General features: G+C 47.0%; 1 protein-coding gene across 3 annotated transcripts in view; it reads left to right on the top strand.

Moving 5' to 3' along the window:
• Positions 1-17,434, top strand: part of WDR45B (WD repeat domain 45B) — a 147,194-nt gene that overhangs the window by 20,193 nt on the left and 109,567 nt on the right. For 2 of the 3 annotated variants that reach the window (XM_029600268.1, XM_029600266.1), the window contains exon 2: positions 10,774-10,848. In XM_029600268.1, coding sequence (XP_029456128.1) covers positions 10,774-10,848 — 75 coding nt within the window. Of the gene's footprint in view, positions 1-10,773; positions 10,849-11,265; positions 11,331-17,434 lie in introns of all 3 variants that reach the window. The other variant, XM_029600269.1, reaches the window with a different exon arrangement.

Below are 17,434 nucleotides of genomic sequence, written 5' to 3'. Positions count from 1 at the left end.
ATGGCAATGTTAAGCCTAGTCTTTCTTCAACTGGCCTGTGCTTTCACTGTCTGGCCTTCCTGGCATTTCTTTGGCTCCTGCCCTCTCTGGCAGGTTCCTGGCCCTCTGCCTGTCTTCTAAAGGCATTCTTTCCTGCTCAGACCATACCCTGATTACTGTAATTCCCAGAAATTCCTCTCTTGAAGCCTTATTGGCTTTTCTCTTTGTTGGAACATAGTGTCCATGAATTATGATTCTTGCCAGCCCAGTACTACTTTCTCTTTGACTAGTCAGGTTTTGTATTCTGCCTTTCTGGCGTGCACCCGTGTGAAAACCTTGCTTTCTCAGATATTGTAATTAAATACCATGTCTTGTTCCTCTCTTTCATTTGAATTGTTATGATTCTGTTTTTTATGATCTGTAAAAGTAGTTTTGTATGTGATATCAAATATATTGTCCTATGGTTCCACACTCTAGTACTTTGATTTTGAGAATTAGAACACTGGTACTGTCATGGAGATCTTCTTGGAATTTCCCAGTCTCATATATCTGATTTATCAAACCTATAAGAGATTTGACTCCTTTCCATGTCTCTATACTTCAGTTATGTTTCCCTCCAGGTGCTTTACTTTTTTGGTAAGTTTTTTATATTTTTGACTTCTGGTTTTGCATGCTGCTCATCATTATAGAGTTCTTTCCTGATATAGTCCTCTCAGCTGTCTTTGAGGCTGATGTAATACAGTGCGCTCAGCTGAGCGCATCCACAGCCCATTATTCTATAAGGAGATTAGTGCATCCAAAACACATGTCCAACCCCACGTGAAGCTAATAGCGCTCATCACATGCAAATGCATATTGATGAGGCTATTAGTTATTCTCCCCAATTAAAAAAAAAAGTGCACCCGACATGCACATTTTTACCCTCGGAAATTAACGCCTGCCTAGAGCAGGCGTTAATTTCTGAGCAGTCCAAAAAGTGTACAGAAAAGCAGAAACTACTGCTTTTCTGTACTTCCTCTGACATAATATCGTGGTGATATTAAGTCTGAGGAATCAAAAGGATCAGAATATTTAAAAATAAATAAATAAATAAAAATTTAATACAAAAGTGTGCTGTGTTCAGGATAGGGAAAAGGGATGCTCAATTAACAAGCGTCCCATTTTCCTAACCCGTGGCTGTGCACGTGTTAGGAAAAAGGACACCCATAAAATTGAGTGTCTGTTTTCCTATCCCGCTGACAGCCACCTCTCCTGGGTGCTTGCTGCCAAGGTGGTACTAGGAGGTGCACATTTGTCCCTAGTGCCTCCTTTTTAATGAGACTCCTCATTTAAATATTCGATTGTGCACCTAGGAGAGGTGGCTGGGCATGCGTTAGGAAAGTGGGCGCTTAACACAGCGCCTGTTTTCTGTACAGAATTATTGCATTGGCTCCTTTATTTCCTTCCCTGTTTTTCACTCCTAATTTCATTTTATATTTTTTATGTGTTCTGATTTTTTTTTTTGTTTTATAACAAATAAGGGGCTATGATGATGTTTGCTATTTTTGTTAAAAGTATCTTCTTTTTTTTTTTTTTTTTACCATTTTGCAGTCTTTGAATTTCTCTGCTTATTTACCTGTATTTGTAGCTGTTCTTAATCTTTCAGCAGTTAAAGAGGGCCAGGCTGGTAGCTTGTAGAACTGGACCTGGGTTTCAGTGCCAAGTCTTCTGCTCTGTGGGCCAGCTGGAAAATGGCTGCAGGTGCACTGTGCCCCTACTTCTGGCTTGCCTCGGGGTGCGCGTTTTCAAAGTTCAGGAGTGAGCTGTGGTCTTGGGCCAAGGACTGTCAGTGGTTTGGCTAGGTATAGAATTTAAAAAATAAGAGAAAATTCCTAGGGAATTACAATTGAAGGCTCAAGGTGCTTTAGCCCAATAGAATCCCTTTCTGATTGAGCTGGAAACTGAGGAGGAAACTATTGAGCCTAGATTAAAAAAAAAAAAAAAAAAAATCTTTCTTGACATTTTGTTTAGTATTTCAGTGCATAATTCTTTCCCTGTCTCTTTTCCACATATTAATTCTGCCTCCCCTATGCATTTTTTTTTTAACTGTAACAATGCTCTCTTTAAGCTCATTCAGTTAGAATATGTTTTGGAACTCTGAATTAGTATTGAAGTTATTGAGATATTCCAGTGTGTGTGTATATATATTATTATTGTTGTTTTTTTTTTTTTTTACATCCTCTGTTTTGACTTTAACTTAGTATTCCTTTTCTTCCTGCTAAACCAGTCTGAATCAGAGGGATTTTCTTTTTCCATGGCTGCTGGAAACAGAGGACACATCTTTATCCCTATAACATTATCGCTGACTATAAGGGAGGTGTGATCTAAGGCAGTTGCCAGTAGTCTCTGTCTCCAGCAGTTGCAGACATGAGAAGACGTACTATTTAAAAAAAACAAACCTCTGAGCCAAGGCTAGGCCTTGGCCTGGTTGAGCAACCCATGCTGGTGGGACAGTATCCCTGTGGGGCTGATTTTCCCCAATAGAGCGTGTCTCCTAGGGGATTCCTGATCACAGGAACTTTCAGGTTTGATCCCAGTATCTCTAGAGGTCTAGTTGATCACCCTTAGAGGGGGTTTCCTTATGTGGACACACTTGGAACCAGACAGGTATACTTGCCACAGGAGGTGCTTGAGTCTCCCCCTGTCTCCTGTTCTCCTTCTCCTCTCTCCCCACCTGTCTTTTTTTTTTTTTTTTTTTTTTTTAAAGAGAGGCTGACATACGGTAGGAGAGGCAGTGGCAGTAGGGCTGAATGTCGAGGATATGGTCATTTATCTAGCCCGGGAGGTGGTGAGTAACAGCAGAAGCTGATCGAAAGGATTGCAGGATGCTATAGAGTTGTCTCATACAGCAGCACTAATGGCAGAGGGCTTCTCTGGGTGAACCACAGAATGTGTTTATTAAAAAAGAAAATAAAAAGATGGATTGGAGCCACAGGTGTGCTGTATGTGGCACCAAACTCCTCCCCAGGGTTGTGGGCTCGTTTTTACACAACTTGTAATTGGGATTCAGTGCCAGTGTCTCTGGGCAGCATAGGAGCCTGCAGCGCAGGACTTTTTATACTGATGGAGTCTTTTCCGCTGCTGCACATGAACCAAAAATAAATAAAAGGTAAATCTTGCTCTAGTGGACTATTTAGCTGCAGGCAGGGAAAGTTGAGCGGCCCAGGAAAAGTTGTCACATCTGGCCCACAGTCCGTAGTTTGGGGACCTGTGTACTAAGGTTTCAGCATGAAATAAAGCAGCAAAATAAACCCAACCCCTGACTGGAGGAGTAAAGGGGGCTGTAGTTAGGGACTTGAAGCAGAGCTTAAAGCAGAACCGAGATACTTAAAAGGACAAGTACTACAGTTTCTGAGATGCTTCCCTGTCCAGTGAGTGTAGCTTATGGGTGGGGGGGGATAAGGAAAGGAGCCCTTGAATTTTCAGTTGTAAATTTCACTTCCTGTTCATCTTGCCAGACCAGTCTTCACAGTGGGTTTCGTCCCTCTACCAGCAGATGGAGGCAGAGTTACAGACCTCATCCCTGAGGCACTGTCCTATATAGGCTAGTTCAGCAGGGAAGGAGTCAATAGTTCTCTGCCTCCAGCAGATGATAGCTAGAGCTGGTTCGGCAGGAGGTAGTGACAGGAGCGACGGTCTCCCTGAGGTCTCTTTCCCCGTGGAATTGCCTGGGCTGGGTTGGGGAACTCCTCCATGGGATGACGGCCTCCCCGAGGTCGCTTGTCTCTCCTCCCACCGGGCGATGAGGCCTATGGCCTTTCATTTCCCAAGCAGAAAAGAGAGCAACAATGGCAATAAGTAGGCCTGGTGCCTAATACCACACGACCTGGCCCGAAGTCACCAAACCTTCATGCTGGCAGGTAAGGATGGAAAGAGGCAGGAAGTGCCTGGGATACAGTACACGACGCGATCTAACGGTCACAAGCTCGTTCTTTCATAATTGTGATGGCGCGGCATCGAACATCACAGCAGAGGGCAGCGGGGGAGGCCCTGTGGATCCCCCTCCCCTGGCTAGCTGGAAGGCGTCTGCAGTCGAAATGATGATCACTGCCGGTCAGGTTCCTGCCCCTTCTCCTGCAGCTTCAGAAGAGGAAGCTTTGGAGGGGGAGGAATTTTTGACTGATTTTGTGCTGATAATGCACAAAGCATACAGAGAAATGAAGGGAAAGCCTATGGGCTCAGGTGACCTCAAAGGAAAATCCCCCAAGATCATCTTCCCCGCAGGAAAAAAGCGGAAACTAGGTTCCAGGGAAGGTGAGAAATCAGGCCCCTGTAGGAACCGGTTTCTGATGAACCTGAATTCTTTTCCCAGCTGGATTCCTTGGAGGAAGACCTGGGAGCAGAACAGGATGACTCATCAGTCCGGTTGTTTAGGGCAGACGAGTTAGCCCTTATTTCTAAAGTCTCCCAAGTTCTCAGGCTCTCAGAGGAGCAGCCGAGAGACCCTAAGCCAAAAAGCAACCCTATCCTCAGAGGTATTAAGAAGCCAGCAAGGGCTATTCCCATACATTCTGCAATCCAGGATATGTATACAGTGAGTGGTCCACTCCAGACCTAAGATTACGGAGTAAAAAGAATATGGGAAAACTATACATAATAGACAGGGACAGACAGTCACCTGTCCCTCCCTAGAGTTGATGCAGTGGTGATGGCTGTCTCCAGAAATACTACTATTTCAGTCGAAAAGGCATGGCCCTCAGAGACTTGCAGGATAGAAGGATTGAGACGCTGCTCAGGAAAGATTTCAGACTAGCTAACTTAGCGATACGATCAGCGATCTGCAGCTAATATGTAACAAAGGCTCTGCTCTGCAGTTTGCAGCTATCCCTTCAAGCAGGTCAGGCAGAAGGAGCCATCAACCAAGAGATGACGCAAGCAGAGTCCATGGCAGCCTATGTGTCTGACGCTCTCTATGATCTTATTAGGATCATGACCAGGTAGGCCTCCGCCTATAGTTAGAGCTGGGTAGCAGACTCGGCGTCCAAAGCTAAGCTGAGTAAACTTCCCTTCAAGGGAAAACTGTGGTTTGGAGAGGACCTAGAATCATTCATGAAGAGCCTAGAGTCCAAGCCTCTGAGACTCCTGGAAGAAAGAAGCAGGAGACCGCAGAGAGGAGGCACTGGCAGACAGTGGTCCAGGGATACTAGACAGCGTAGATTGTCGAAGTTCCAGTAGGGGAGCTAGATTGCGCGGGCAGCATTTTGGGAGCCCAGAGACGGTTCCAGAGACATTGGCAATAGAGGTCAGCTCCCCGAGGGTCCACTCGAAGCTTCCACAGATTGAGAGCAGACTAAGGGAGTTTTATCATGACTGGACCTTATAACAGCAGACTGGTGGATACTCAAGATTATAAAAGGGTATTATCTGGAACTAAAAAGTATAAAGGAACAATTTATCCTATCACCATGCAGCAGGGCAAAGAAACAGGTAGTCCAGGACTTGGTGGCCAGGCTGCTAGGCCTCAAAACCATTATCCCAGTCCCCAGCCAGGAGAAAGGAAAAGGCATCTACTCTATATTCTTCACAGTGCCGAAAAAGGATGGGTCCACATCTTCCAGTGCTGGAGCTCAAGAGTAAATCAGGCACTGAAGATCCCACGTTTCAGGATGAAATCCTTAAAGACAGTCAAGGCAGTGTTAAGAAGAGGTGAATTCTAATCCTCTTGGGATCTGACAAAAGCCTATCTCCACAAACCTATATAGAAAAGCTTCCAAAAGGTTTTACATTTTGCAGTATTGGGCCAGTACTACCAGTTTTAGGCCTTGGTCTTTGGCCTGCAACCACCACAAACCTTCACGAAAGTTCTAGTGGTGGTAGCAGCCTCCTTACACAAGGAGAGGGTCAGAGTCCATCCTTACCTAGAAAACTGGTTAATAAGTGCAGACACAAGGCTATAAAGCTTGGGTTGGATAGTGAACAGACTCGAAAATCATCTTTGCCCATTGCAGACAAAGTATCTGGGAGCCCTCTTCTACACAAGCAGTGGGATGCTGGTCCTACCAGAGAGGATAGCCAAGTTGCCATAACAGGTGAAATGTTGTTATCCACCAAAAGGCCAAAGGCAAGAGCATACTTTCAAGTGCTAGGGTCAATGGCGGCAGCCATCGAAGTGGTGCCTTGGACAAAAGCACAAATGAGACCTCTTCACGAGTACCTTCTGGCCAGAGGGAGCTCCGCAAAAGCTGGAATTCAACCAGGAATTTCCGCTACTGCCCATGTAAAGGAAAGTCTCCGATGGTGGAGAGAGAGAGGCAATCTGACCAAAGGCTCAAGCTTAGATCCCCTCCCTCCCCCCAGTGGACTCTACTGACAACAGATGCCAGCAACAAAGGGGGGGGGGGGGGGGCGCACTACATTTGGCAAGTGGCACAGGGGCTCTGTTCCTAGCAGGAAAGAAAGTTCTCCATAAACAGGTTGGAGACCAGGGTGGCTCGCCTAGCCCTAATCAGTTTCAAGGCAAGGGTGGAAGGACGCCCAGTCAGGATCCTCTCGGACAACACAACTACAGTAGTATTTTATCAACAGGCAGGGTCGAACCAGGAGTCCATAGATGGCAATGGAAGTTTCGCGGCTAATGACATGGGCAGAATGCCACCTCCAAGATATCTCAGTAGCCCACATATCAGAGGTGGAAAACATACAAGCAGACTTCATAAGCCAACAAAAGTTGGACCCAGAGGAGTGGGAACTGTTGGAGGAGGCCTTTCAGCTGGTGGTAACCCGATAGGGACTCCCCCCAGTGGGACCTGATGGCCAGGAGAAGCAATGCCAAAACAGCCAATTTCTTCAGCAGGAGATGAGAATGGGGATCCAAGAGAATTGATGCGTTAACCCAGTAATGGCCCACCAAAGCTCCTCTCTGTTTTCTCCGCCCCCCCCCCCCCCCCCGGGCCTATGAGGGAGAATTCTGAACTGAATCATGAGCCCAGACTGGCCAAGATGGCCATGGTACGTGGACCTAAGGAGGCAAAGGGTAGAGGAGCCAATCAGTTTTTGCCCAGTACCAAGTTGCCTACAGCAAGGGCCAGTCAAAATGGAAAATCCGGCACAGTTCTCTCTTATAGCATGGCTTTTGAGGCATAGGTTCAGGAAGAGAGGATATTCCCCAAGGGTGATCTCCACAATTCTTACTCTGAGAAATTGATCAATGTCGTTGGCCTATGCAAGGACCTGGAGACTCTTCAAGCACTGGTGCTCCCAGGGAAGGTTAATACAATAACAGTACTGCAGTTCTTATAGGATTTATTTATTTATTTTATTTTAAAGTTTTACTGCACCCTCTATACAGTATGCAGGTCTAAGCAGTTTACAAAATTTAACACAAACAGTTTGACGTAAAAACAATCATAAAAGAAATAAAAATTCAATCCTAGAAACTGTATAAATTAAAATCGACATACAGATGGCCTGGACAAGGGGCTGGCAGTGAGTTCCCTGAGAGTCTAGGAATGAAATGGATCAGACACTCCTCCATTGTGTCACTCCCAGACGCCATCCATTTCTTACGAGGAGCGAAACGCGTAAGGCCACTACACAAACCAGTAGTCCACGTGTGGGACTTGAACTTAATATTGAGGGCGCTAGCTAAAGCCCCCTACGAGCTGCTCAATAATGTCCAGTTAAGGGATCTTACCTGGAAGATAGCCTTCCTGGTAGCAATAGGCTTAGCAAGAAGAATATCGGAGATCCAAGCCCTGTCATGCTGGGAGCTGTATTTCTCTCCTTTTCAAGAGAAAAGTGACCATTAGGCCGGTCCCATCCTTCCTCCCCAAGGTGGTTTTGGAGTTCGACCTCAGCCAACCAATCACCCTGCTGGGATTCAGGAAGGTTAATTGTGCAGCAATGTTCCCTCTAAGCTGCGTGCATGTGTGGCTCCCCATAACTCTTCAGGAGGCTGTGCACAACTTTTTTACCCCCGCATAATAGGACCGGAAGGGCCATGATGGAGCTCATTCCACCACGACCCGAAGTACAGACGAGACCTCCGAAGCTCCGGGTGCCTTGCAGTATAAAAAACTCGTGAGAGTAGCTCTTTCTCTATGCTGATCTCACGATGCATGAGATAAGCATGAAGGAAGTGCTAGCCCCGCAAACTTTTAATATTGCAGGCCCTGCACAGAGGAGGTAACAACATGCTTCAGAACCAGTAGTAGAGATAGGCTCCTCCCCAACAGCCATAGAGTACAGTGAGAGAGACTCCCAGCAAAAGAAAGAGGGGGCCTGCCTTAAGTATGTGTATGAATGGGAGTTTGCCTTGGGGGGGGGAGGGGGGGTTTGAGTGTGTGTGTGTATGAGAGAGAATGAATGGATGCCTGCCTAGCGGTCTGTGTGTGGGTGTGAAAATGAATAGAGGCCTGCCGGAGGGTGGAGGAAGTAGTGTGAGAATGAATAGGAGCTTGCCTGGGTATGTGTGTGTGTGTGAGAGGGAGCCAGTGAGACTGAGTGCATGTGAGAGAGAGAGAGAGAGAGCCTGTGTGTGACAGCATGTGAGAGAACTGGTTTGATTCTATGAGAGAAAACATGTGAAAGTGAGAGTCATGTGTAAGCCACAGCATGTTGAAAGTGGGAGCCCTGTGTGTGTGTGTGTGTGTGTGTGTGTGTGTGTGTGTGTGTGTGTGTGTGTGTGAGAGAAAGTGTTTGAGAGAGAGAGTGTGTGTGAGAATGAGCGCCCGAGTGTGTGTTTGAGGGAGGAAGGGAAGAAGACAGGTAGAGAGAGAAGAAACAGAGAGAAAAATTGGGAAAGACTGAGAGAGGGAACGTGGGGAAAAAAAAAGTGTGGGACCAACCAATTAGAGAAATAAAATCAGACAACAAAGGTAAAAAAAAAATCTTTTTTTGAATTTTTAGTGATTGGCATATCTTATCTTTGGGAATGTGCATTACATATTTGTATTTTGTTCTTTCTTCAGTATTCCACTGTTCAGTGTCTGGTTTCTCGGGCTTTCCATTTTATTTTTGTTTGTTTCTAATTTGTAGCCCCTTATTCTGTGTTAGGTAAGGATCTGTTTGTTCTGCATGTGTGACTGAGGTGCAGTATGGCTATTAACGTAGTTTTTCTGAGGGGGTTTGGAGCAGTGAGTGGTGTATTAGTGTTCTAGGGCATAGTATAATATTTGCAATGCTGCTGTTTGAGTCCTGAGATAGTACTGGTATGGGAAGGTTCTAGGTCTTTTTTTTTTTTTTCCTGGGGTTTGAGTTACTTCTCAAAGTGTTTGGCAGTGAAGGGTTTGCAGTTACTAAGAAGAGTGTGTGTATGGAAGAGGAGAAGTATTGAGTGAATGTGCATGTGCGTAAGAGTCTGGGGAGTGAATGAGAGGCATGAGAGTGAGTGTGTGTGTGTGTGTATTTGTGAGAATGAGCATATATATGTGAAAGAGGGTATGAGTGAATATGCAAGTGTGTATATGTAAGAAAGTTTGTGTGCATGCTGCTCCAATGTTCCCTCTAAGGATTAGATTGCTCTGAGCATAAAATTGATAGGCTTTTTGCATCAAAGAAAGTAGTGCTCACAAGGTAATGAAACAAAAAATATTTGCTCACAGCAGCCCAGTTCTTAGAGGAAACATTGCTGTGCAGAGAAGAGGCAGGACCTGCATTTTTTGGATGTCATAAGAATCTTCTTGAAATATTTAAAGTCTACAAATAACTTTAGAAATTCAAATAGGCTGTTTGTTCTATACTCTGGAGTCCGGAATGGAGAAGAAGCCTCAAACCTCGGTTGCAAAATGGATCAGGGAAGCTATTGCTCAGCTTTTCTGTACATTTTTAAAAGTTAAAAAGAAAAAAAACTCCTCTGCCGGCCGCTTTGAAGACAGACACCGATAATCTCTGCATCGGTGTTCATAACCAGCAGACCGCCGGTAATCACGGGGTCGTGTTAGCAAGGAGGCGCTAAGGTTGCGCAAGCTGAAAAGTCAGGGCCCGCTTTCTGCGAATAATATTGCATCGGCCCCTTGGTTTGCATAGGCTAGCCTGCCACTCCTCCTTTCTTGCTTCCAGCTGACCCAGACACTGTTCCTTTCTTTCTTCTAGCTTGTTCAGACCTCCACTGTCATTGCTGCTGCTTCCTGGTCCCTGTACCTAATTCTGTAGGGCAGATGCAGAATTCTGTATGGGAGGGGGAATTCTGCGCAATGAAATGCATAATTCCCTCAGAAGTAAATGTTTCTATGCTCTCCCTTTCCAGAGAAAACTTAACCTTACTTCCTAATCCTGGAGAAGCTGGAACAGGGACGAACATCTGAGGAAATTTCCAGGTCCTGTCACAGGTTTAGCCACAAAGTTAGTCAAATGACTTTTTAAAGAAAACCACACAAGCCTAAAACACAAAAATAAACAAAACCACGGCTGATGCTGGATGTGAAGCCATTTTGAAGCATTGATAGTTCTTTGAATTTGTTTGGCTGTTTTGTTCAGTTTGGTGGTACGCCGCACACCTGGTTTTTTTTTTCAGGTTGGTGGTATAAGTGCACTGCTGATCACCAATGACCCTATGTCCCTGGCTTCATGCAGTGGGTGTGATGTTTGTGGCCTCAGGGCCAGTGTGGACCAATTGGATCCAGTGAACACGGTAACTTGTGACTCGAGGTAATATGGCTTATGCCATGGTGCCAGCTTTGCTGCTTTCTCTCCTGAAATACACTGGGGAAAAAAGAAAGGCATGAGCTGATGCTAGTTCTAAAAGGCTTTCAGGCTGCTTGGCTCTTTCAGTTTCATGGTGCATTATTTTGTGACTTTCTTTACCTCTTGCTGCAGGGTGCTTTGCCTGTGGGATGGAGAATGGATTTAGGGTTTACAACAGCGACCCACTCAAAGAAAAAGAGAAACAAGGTGAGTTTTCATTATTTCATATCATTGTAAACTAATGTTCCCCTAGGGTTCTGCCAGTCTGGTTACTACACAGGGCGGCATTAACTGTCTGGATTGGCCCTGCTTTTGCTGAGTTTACTGTTTGGCATATTTAGAGTTTGTGCTATTATAAAAATGGTATGGAAGAGAAATGTTAAAACATATCATACCTTTATAATCCATTAGTAGTTGTAATCCCTTTTGGATATGACAAATATTGTCAGTCTGCCATGATTGGGCTCAAGGCCCAGAGCTTCAGCTTTCTCAAAGAGGGTGTTAATTGGCAGTAGATGCCCACTGCATGTAGGGTCATTACTTAATTATACTAAATCGAATCTACAGTTGGCCAAGTTACTGCATTTCTGATGCTTGGTAATAAAAACATGTATATATTTCTAGGGCAGGCCATGATGAGGACCTGGATTTGATTTCCCATGTCCGCCAGGGCTAGGAATTCTGCAAAGGTACATAGAGTCAGCTCTGAGATACCATTGCCTCTAGTCTAGCTTTCTTTTTATGACTCTGATAAGCTCTGCTTGGCTGAAATTTTTACTTGCATTGGGTATTATTGCTACATAAAATCAGGAAAATGGAAAATAGTTTTAGCTTGTAGTGATGCACCTGTTCCCTTCTTAATGTTTGTTTATAAAAATGTATTAATCACCTATGCATGAAGCAGTAGGCAATGTACAATAGCACATTCATAAAATTACAATAACTAAAAGACTTACCACATAAAACATATACAAGAATGTCTACAATGCTATCTAAGACACTTCATGATACAAACTTAGGAGTCCATATCGATCCAGAATTCTCACTCGATAAACACATTTTAATGAAAGTAAGAGAAGGCTACTTCAAACTTATGACATTGAAGCGTTTGAAACCCCTTCTCTCGCAAAATAATTTCCGGACAGTCCTACAGGCTTTAATATTTGCAAGCACAGACTATTGCAACTCTCTGTTTTTAGGTCTCCCCGCTTCTTCCATTCGTCCGCTTCAAGTTCTGCAAAATGCTGCCGCAAGAATCTTAACGGGCAAAAAGAGATCTGACCATATTACTCCTACTTTAATCGACCTACATTGGTTACCCATTGAATTTCAGGTCAAATTTAAAACTCTCTGTGTTCTGCTTAGACTGTTATATGGTGACCAGGTAGATTGGTTAAATACAGCTATTAGATTGCACGTTCCACAACAAAATTTACGATCTGCAAATAAGGGCTTACTATCTTTACCCTCTGTACACTCAGCACACTTGAACCAAGTGAGGGAGAGAGCACTATCGTTGGCAGGACCTAAAATTTGGAACATGCTACCAACTATTTTAAGACTTGAAACCAATTTTAGAAAGTTTAAGCGTGATCTTAAAACTTGGCTTTCCTAGCGTGTAGCAGATGGACTCAGGTCCAATAGGTATAGTGTACTCCTGATAACAGTTGGAGACGGATCAGATTTCAATCTAACGTCAGCTCTAGTACATATACCCCTGCAGGAAGTGCAGCTCTTCAGTATTTTCCGTCTCCATAGCAGTTCGGGACTCTATGCATGCTCGCACAGCGTTAGAGTAATTTACCAAAGAAACCCAAAACAAGAAGAAATCTTACCTATACAGACGAGCCCTGCTCTCCTGCGGTGACACCCCTTGGGTCCCTCCCCCAGTTGAGAATTCCCGAGGTGATTTCCGCGATCCCTCGGAGGTTGGCCTCGGTCCAGCAGCTGACTCTTGGCGTGGACTTAGCCCCCGGCAACCGGTGAGACTGAGAGGCAGCGGGTGCAACTTCGAGCGCGGTTGTGAAGGTATTTTCCCTCTCCCCCCGCAGCCGGAGACCGCCCGGAACGAGACTGGGAAATGCCAAAACAAGGTAAGGTAGAAAACTTCTTTAAAGTCTCCGGTCTCCGAAGTTCGAAGAGTCGCACAGGTCGCCAGCCGGCGCCAGTGCCACCAGGTTGATCAGCCCTAGCAGGGCTAGGCCCCGGTCAGATTTGGGGGTCCTTCCACGTGGAGACCCTCCGAGGTGGTTGCCATACTGGCTGCGTGGTCGCAGTCGCCATTTTGACCTATTCGCCGCCCTGTCCGCTGTCCTGACCCGTGCGCACGGAGGCGAGCCATGCGCCCAAATCTCTTGGGCGCACATCGGCATGCGCATAAATGCCGTGCGCATAGCGATGTGCACAACCACACGCCTACTGTGCCGGGCGCATAAGTTTGGCCCGTGCACACAGCGATGCACGCATCTTATTAAGCGCGCACCCAACTTATGCGCACAACCTCGACGCAGCAGAGCACATAACTAGGCCGCCCAGTCTCTGTATTTTTTTATGCGCAAAAGCCATGGCACCACTGGAGAAGAAGCTCAAGGCTCAGGGCCTTTGCCCAGCATGCCACATCAGAGCTGCGCAGCTTGAGGAGGCCACAGCCCTGTGTATAGAGAGCGAGGAGGCCCTGGGGGATTCAGCCCATGGCCCTTCCCAGCCGATGCCGGGATCCAGCTTCTCGAACAGTACGCCGGACCTCGCATCCCCCAGCAGGAGTCTCCCTCAAACGGGGCTCCCCAGGGACACAGCGCCTCTTAATTTAGACCCAGCATCTATCTCCTGGGTGTAATTCTTCAAAGGCCTGCATACCTTCGTCCACATGCAGCTGGGGCCTCCGATAACATGGCCACAGCCTCTGCCAGAGGACCTCAACATCCCGGGACCATCTATGCCCAGAGAAGTGCCTCCACCGCCCAGAAACCCCACCCTCGGGGACACGGACAACTCAGACAGCGATTCAGAACCCCTGGAGGAAGGGGAACTCCCCCCAGGGACCAAACCCCACCGAACCATGAGGCGTTTCTTCACCAAAGATGAGCTTCCAGACCACACACAGGCTGAAAGCGTTCGCTATCCCGGGCACAAGTACCTTGGGGGAATCTAAGACGAACCCCCTCCTAGAGGGACTCCGTCAGACCTCCCATCATTTCCCACTGTTACAAGCCGTCCAGCAGCTAATTGACTTGGAATGGGAAGCCCTGGAGACCACATTCAAAGGGGGCATGCCCTGGCAGCCATATACCCTCTGGACCCCGCTGCTGAAGATCTCCTGGCATGTCTGAAAGTGGATGCAATGGTCTGCGCGGTCTCGAAGCACACTGCTATCCCAGTCGAGGGAGGAGCAGCCCAAGACAGACGTCTGGAATCCATCCTCAGTCTTTTGACGTCTTCGCTATGTCTCTAAAGATCGCGGACTTCTGTGCCGTGGTGACACGCGCCTGCTTATCACAGACAAGGAACAACACTCCCGGGGAAGCCCTGGAACCAGCAGTATCATTCCTCATGGATGCTGCTTCTGATCTAGTGCGTACAGCAGCTAGAGGCGTGTCATCTGCCGTGGCGGCCAAAAGACAACTCTGGCTCCGAAGCTGGTCGGCCGACGCATCGTCCAAAACGAGACTCACAAGGATGCGTTTCAAGGGAACCCTCCTGTTCGGAAGCGAACTAGAGAAGCTAGCCAACAAATGGGGTGAATCCCCACTGCCACATCTACCGGAGGACAGGAATAAGAGAAACCAGCGACCCTTCCCCGAACTTCTAGGGGCAGAGGATCACAGCGCTTCAACCTATACCAGTGATGGCCAACCTTTTGAGCTCAGTGTGTCAAAATTCATAAAAAAAACCGAGCATAACTCGGGTGGTGTGTCACTTCTAGAAAAATCCATAATTTTGTGATATTTGTAGCTCTAATCAACAAAGTTATAATTTTAATATATATACTGTATTTATTAATAAAGCAAAAACAAATAATTCTTTACCTTACCTGCTTAGTGACTTTTTTGTTGCTGAATTTCATTGGCTAAATCTTCAATTGAAGGTTGGTATTTCGTACACTTCAAGTCCAAGCAAGCGTTACAAACTTCATCTGTCAGTCGGTTTCTTTTATTGGCTCCCATTCATGTTCACAACACTCCCTCCCCATCTCCCAGGCATGCACACATTCATTCTCACACACACAGACCCCCAGGCAGGCAGCCATGCATTCACACACATACACCCCCAGGCAGAGTCCCATTCATACACATTCACACACTAAAGGTAGACCCCCCCTCTCTTTCTTTTGCCAGCAACCTCAGAACCTCTCTCATTCCTCTGCTGCCACTGTCACTGATGCCGCGTGGCTATTGCGGAGGTGCCGATTGCTGCTACTGACACTGAAGTCCATTCTGCTGCCTCCTCTGTGCAGGCCCCGTGGGCTTCTACTTTCTCCATGCTGATCTCGTACATTGTGAGATAAGTTGAGAAAGTGCTATTCTTGCACATTCCCAAAGAGTACATGTGCCAATCACTAAAAAGTACATTTTTTTTTTTTTTGCCTTTGCTGTCTGATCTTAGTTTTCTAATTGGTTGGTCACAGGCTTTTTTTTCACCTTCCCTTTGTTATTTTTTTGCCAATTCCTTTTATATTGTCTTTTTTTCTGTTTCTTTTTTCTCCATCTTCTTCCCTCAAACACACAGTCAGGTTCTCATTCTCACATGCATTTCTCTTTCTCACACACACAGGCTCTCACTGGCACATGCTCTCTCTCATACAATCATTCATATACACAGGCTCTCACTGGCACATGCTCTCTCTCATACAATCATTCATACACACAGGCTCTCTCTCATACAATCATTCATACACACAGGCTCTCACTGGCACATGCTCTCTCTCTCTCACACACACACACACACACACACACACACACACACACACACAGGCTCTCACATGCTGTCTCTGCAAACATTCAGGTCCTCTCTCTCAACTCACCTCATACACGCACTCTACGGGCCCTCAGCCTCTCTCTCACCTCTGGGCCTCCTCTTCGCGGGTCGCCGCAGGATGGGCTCTGCAGCGGCCCTGATCTTCTCGGGCCGCGGCAGCCCTGCTACCGGGCCTCTTCCTCTTCTTGGGCCGCTGCGACTTGGGATTCGCAGCGACCCGCGGCGGCTCCTCTTCTGCACGCGCTGATTCGCTTCCTCCTTCCTGCCCATGCGGCTCCGGCAATGTTTACTTCCGGGGCCGCACAGGCAGGAAGGAGGAGCATCAGCGCGTTGTCTTGAGCCTCATCGCTGCGACGCATGAGCCTCCCTGCGCCCGGGGGCATTGGTGGAGGGTAGGGGGAAACTAAAAAACACATTTAAAGGCTCGGCGCAGCTGAAAAAGAAAAGGCTCGGCGCAGCCGATAAAAAAAAAAAAAAAATTCCTGATAGTCCTTGAAACACTGCGCGTGTCAGCCAAAACGGCTCGGCGTGTCACCTCTGACACGCGTGTCATAGGTTAGCCATCACTGACCTATACAGAAGCACATATCAAGCGGCTCGCCCCGAAGGCAGGAGCCAGTCCTTTCAGAACAAGCACAATAAAAGGGGAGCCGACTCGGGGTCAGGTCCCAGCCACACCCCACAATGAAAATCAGCCGACCTGTCCAAGGGAAGAAGTCATAGGGGCAGACTTGCCCTATTCTACCAAAGATGGGTCAAGATAACCTCGGACAAGTGGGTCCTAGCCATCATTCGAGAGGGATATCTGGATTTCCACAACATCCCTCCGGACAAGTTTGTGGAATTCCCCTGCCACAACCCCTCCAAGAGGACGGCAGTGGAAGCTACACTGACCAGATTACTCGCCTTAGAGGCTATAACACCGGTGCCCTCACAACAAATAAATACTGGACGCTATTCCATCTATTTTATCATTCCTAAGAAAGAAGGGACATTTCGGACCATCCCGGACCTAAAGTCGGTAAACCGCCACCTGAAGATTCCTCACTTCCGCATGAAACCCTACGCTCGGTCATAAGGGCGATACAACCAGGAGAATTCCTTACATCCCTGGATCTGTCTGAAGCCTACCTGCACATTCCGGTCCATCAAGAGCATCAGCATTTTCTACGCTTCACGATCCTGGACCATCACTACCAGTTCCAGGCACTACCATTCAGGTTAGCCACAGCACCCCTGACGTTCACGAAAATCATGGTGGTAGTGGCAGCAACACTGAGGAAGGAAGGAATCCTTGTACACCCCTATCTGGACGATTTCCTGATCAGGGTGAAATCCCCAGAGGAAAGTCACCAGGCGACCAAAAGAGTCAAAACTCTACTGGAGAGCCTCGGGTGGGTGGTCAATAAAAAAACAAGAGCTGTTTGCAGCCCTCCCAATCCCTAGAATACCTGGGAGTTCAGTTCGACAGCAAACAAGACAAGGTCATGCTGACACCGACAAGGAGATCAAAACTGATGACCCAGTTGTGAACCCTGTTGAGCGAGCTTCGTCCCACAGCATGGGACTACCTCCCAGTCCTCGGCCTCATGGCATCCACACTGGAAGTAGTGCCATGGGCAAGAGCTCACATGAGACCCCTACAGCGCTCTCTACTGTCACGATGGACCCGCTGTCCTAGAACTACACCATTTGTCTCCAGCTCCCAGACAAAGTTCGGACCCAACTATGATGGTGGCTACAAGAAGGCCATCTGAGCCAGGGAGTGAGGCTGTCCTCACCAACCTGGATCCTGCTCACCGCGCTAGCCTACGGGGAT

Source organism: Rhinatrema bivittatum, chromosome 4 (genome assembly GCF_901001135.1).
Source record: "Rhinatrema bivittatum chromosome 4, aRhiBiv1.1, whole genome shotgun sequence".
NCBI lineage: Eukaryota > Metazoa > Chordata > Amphibia > Gymnophiona > Rhinatrematidae > Rhinatrema > Rhinatrema bivittatum.
Note: the sequence above shows the minus strand (reverse complement) of the source record. Positions and strands in the feature narration are given on the sequence as shown.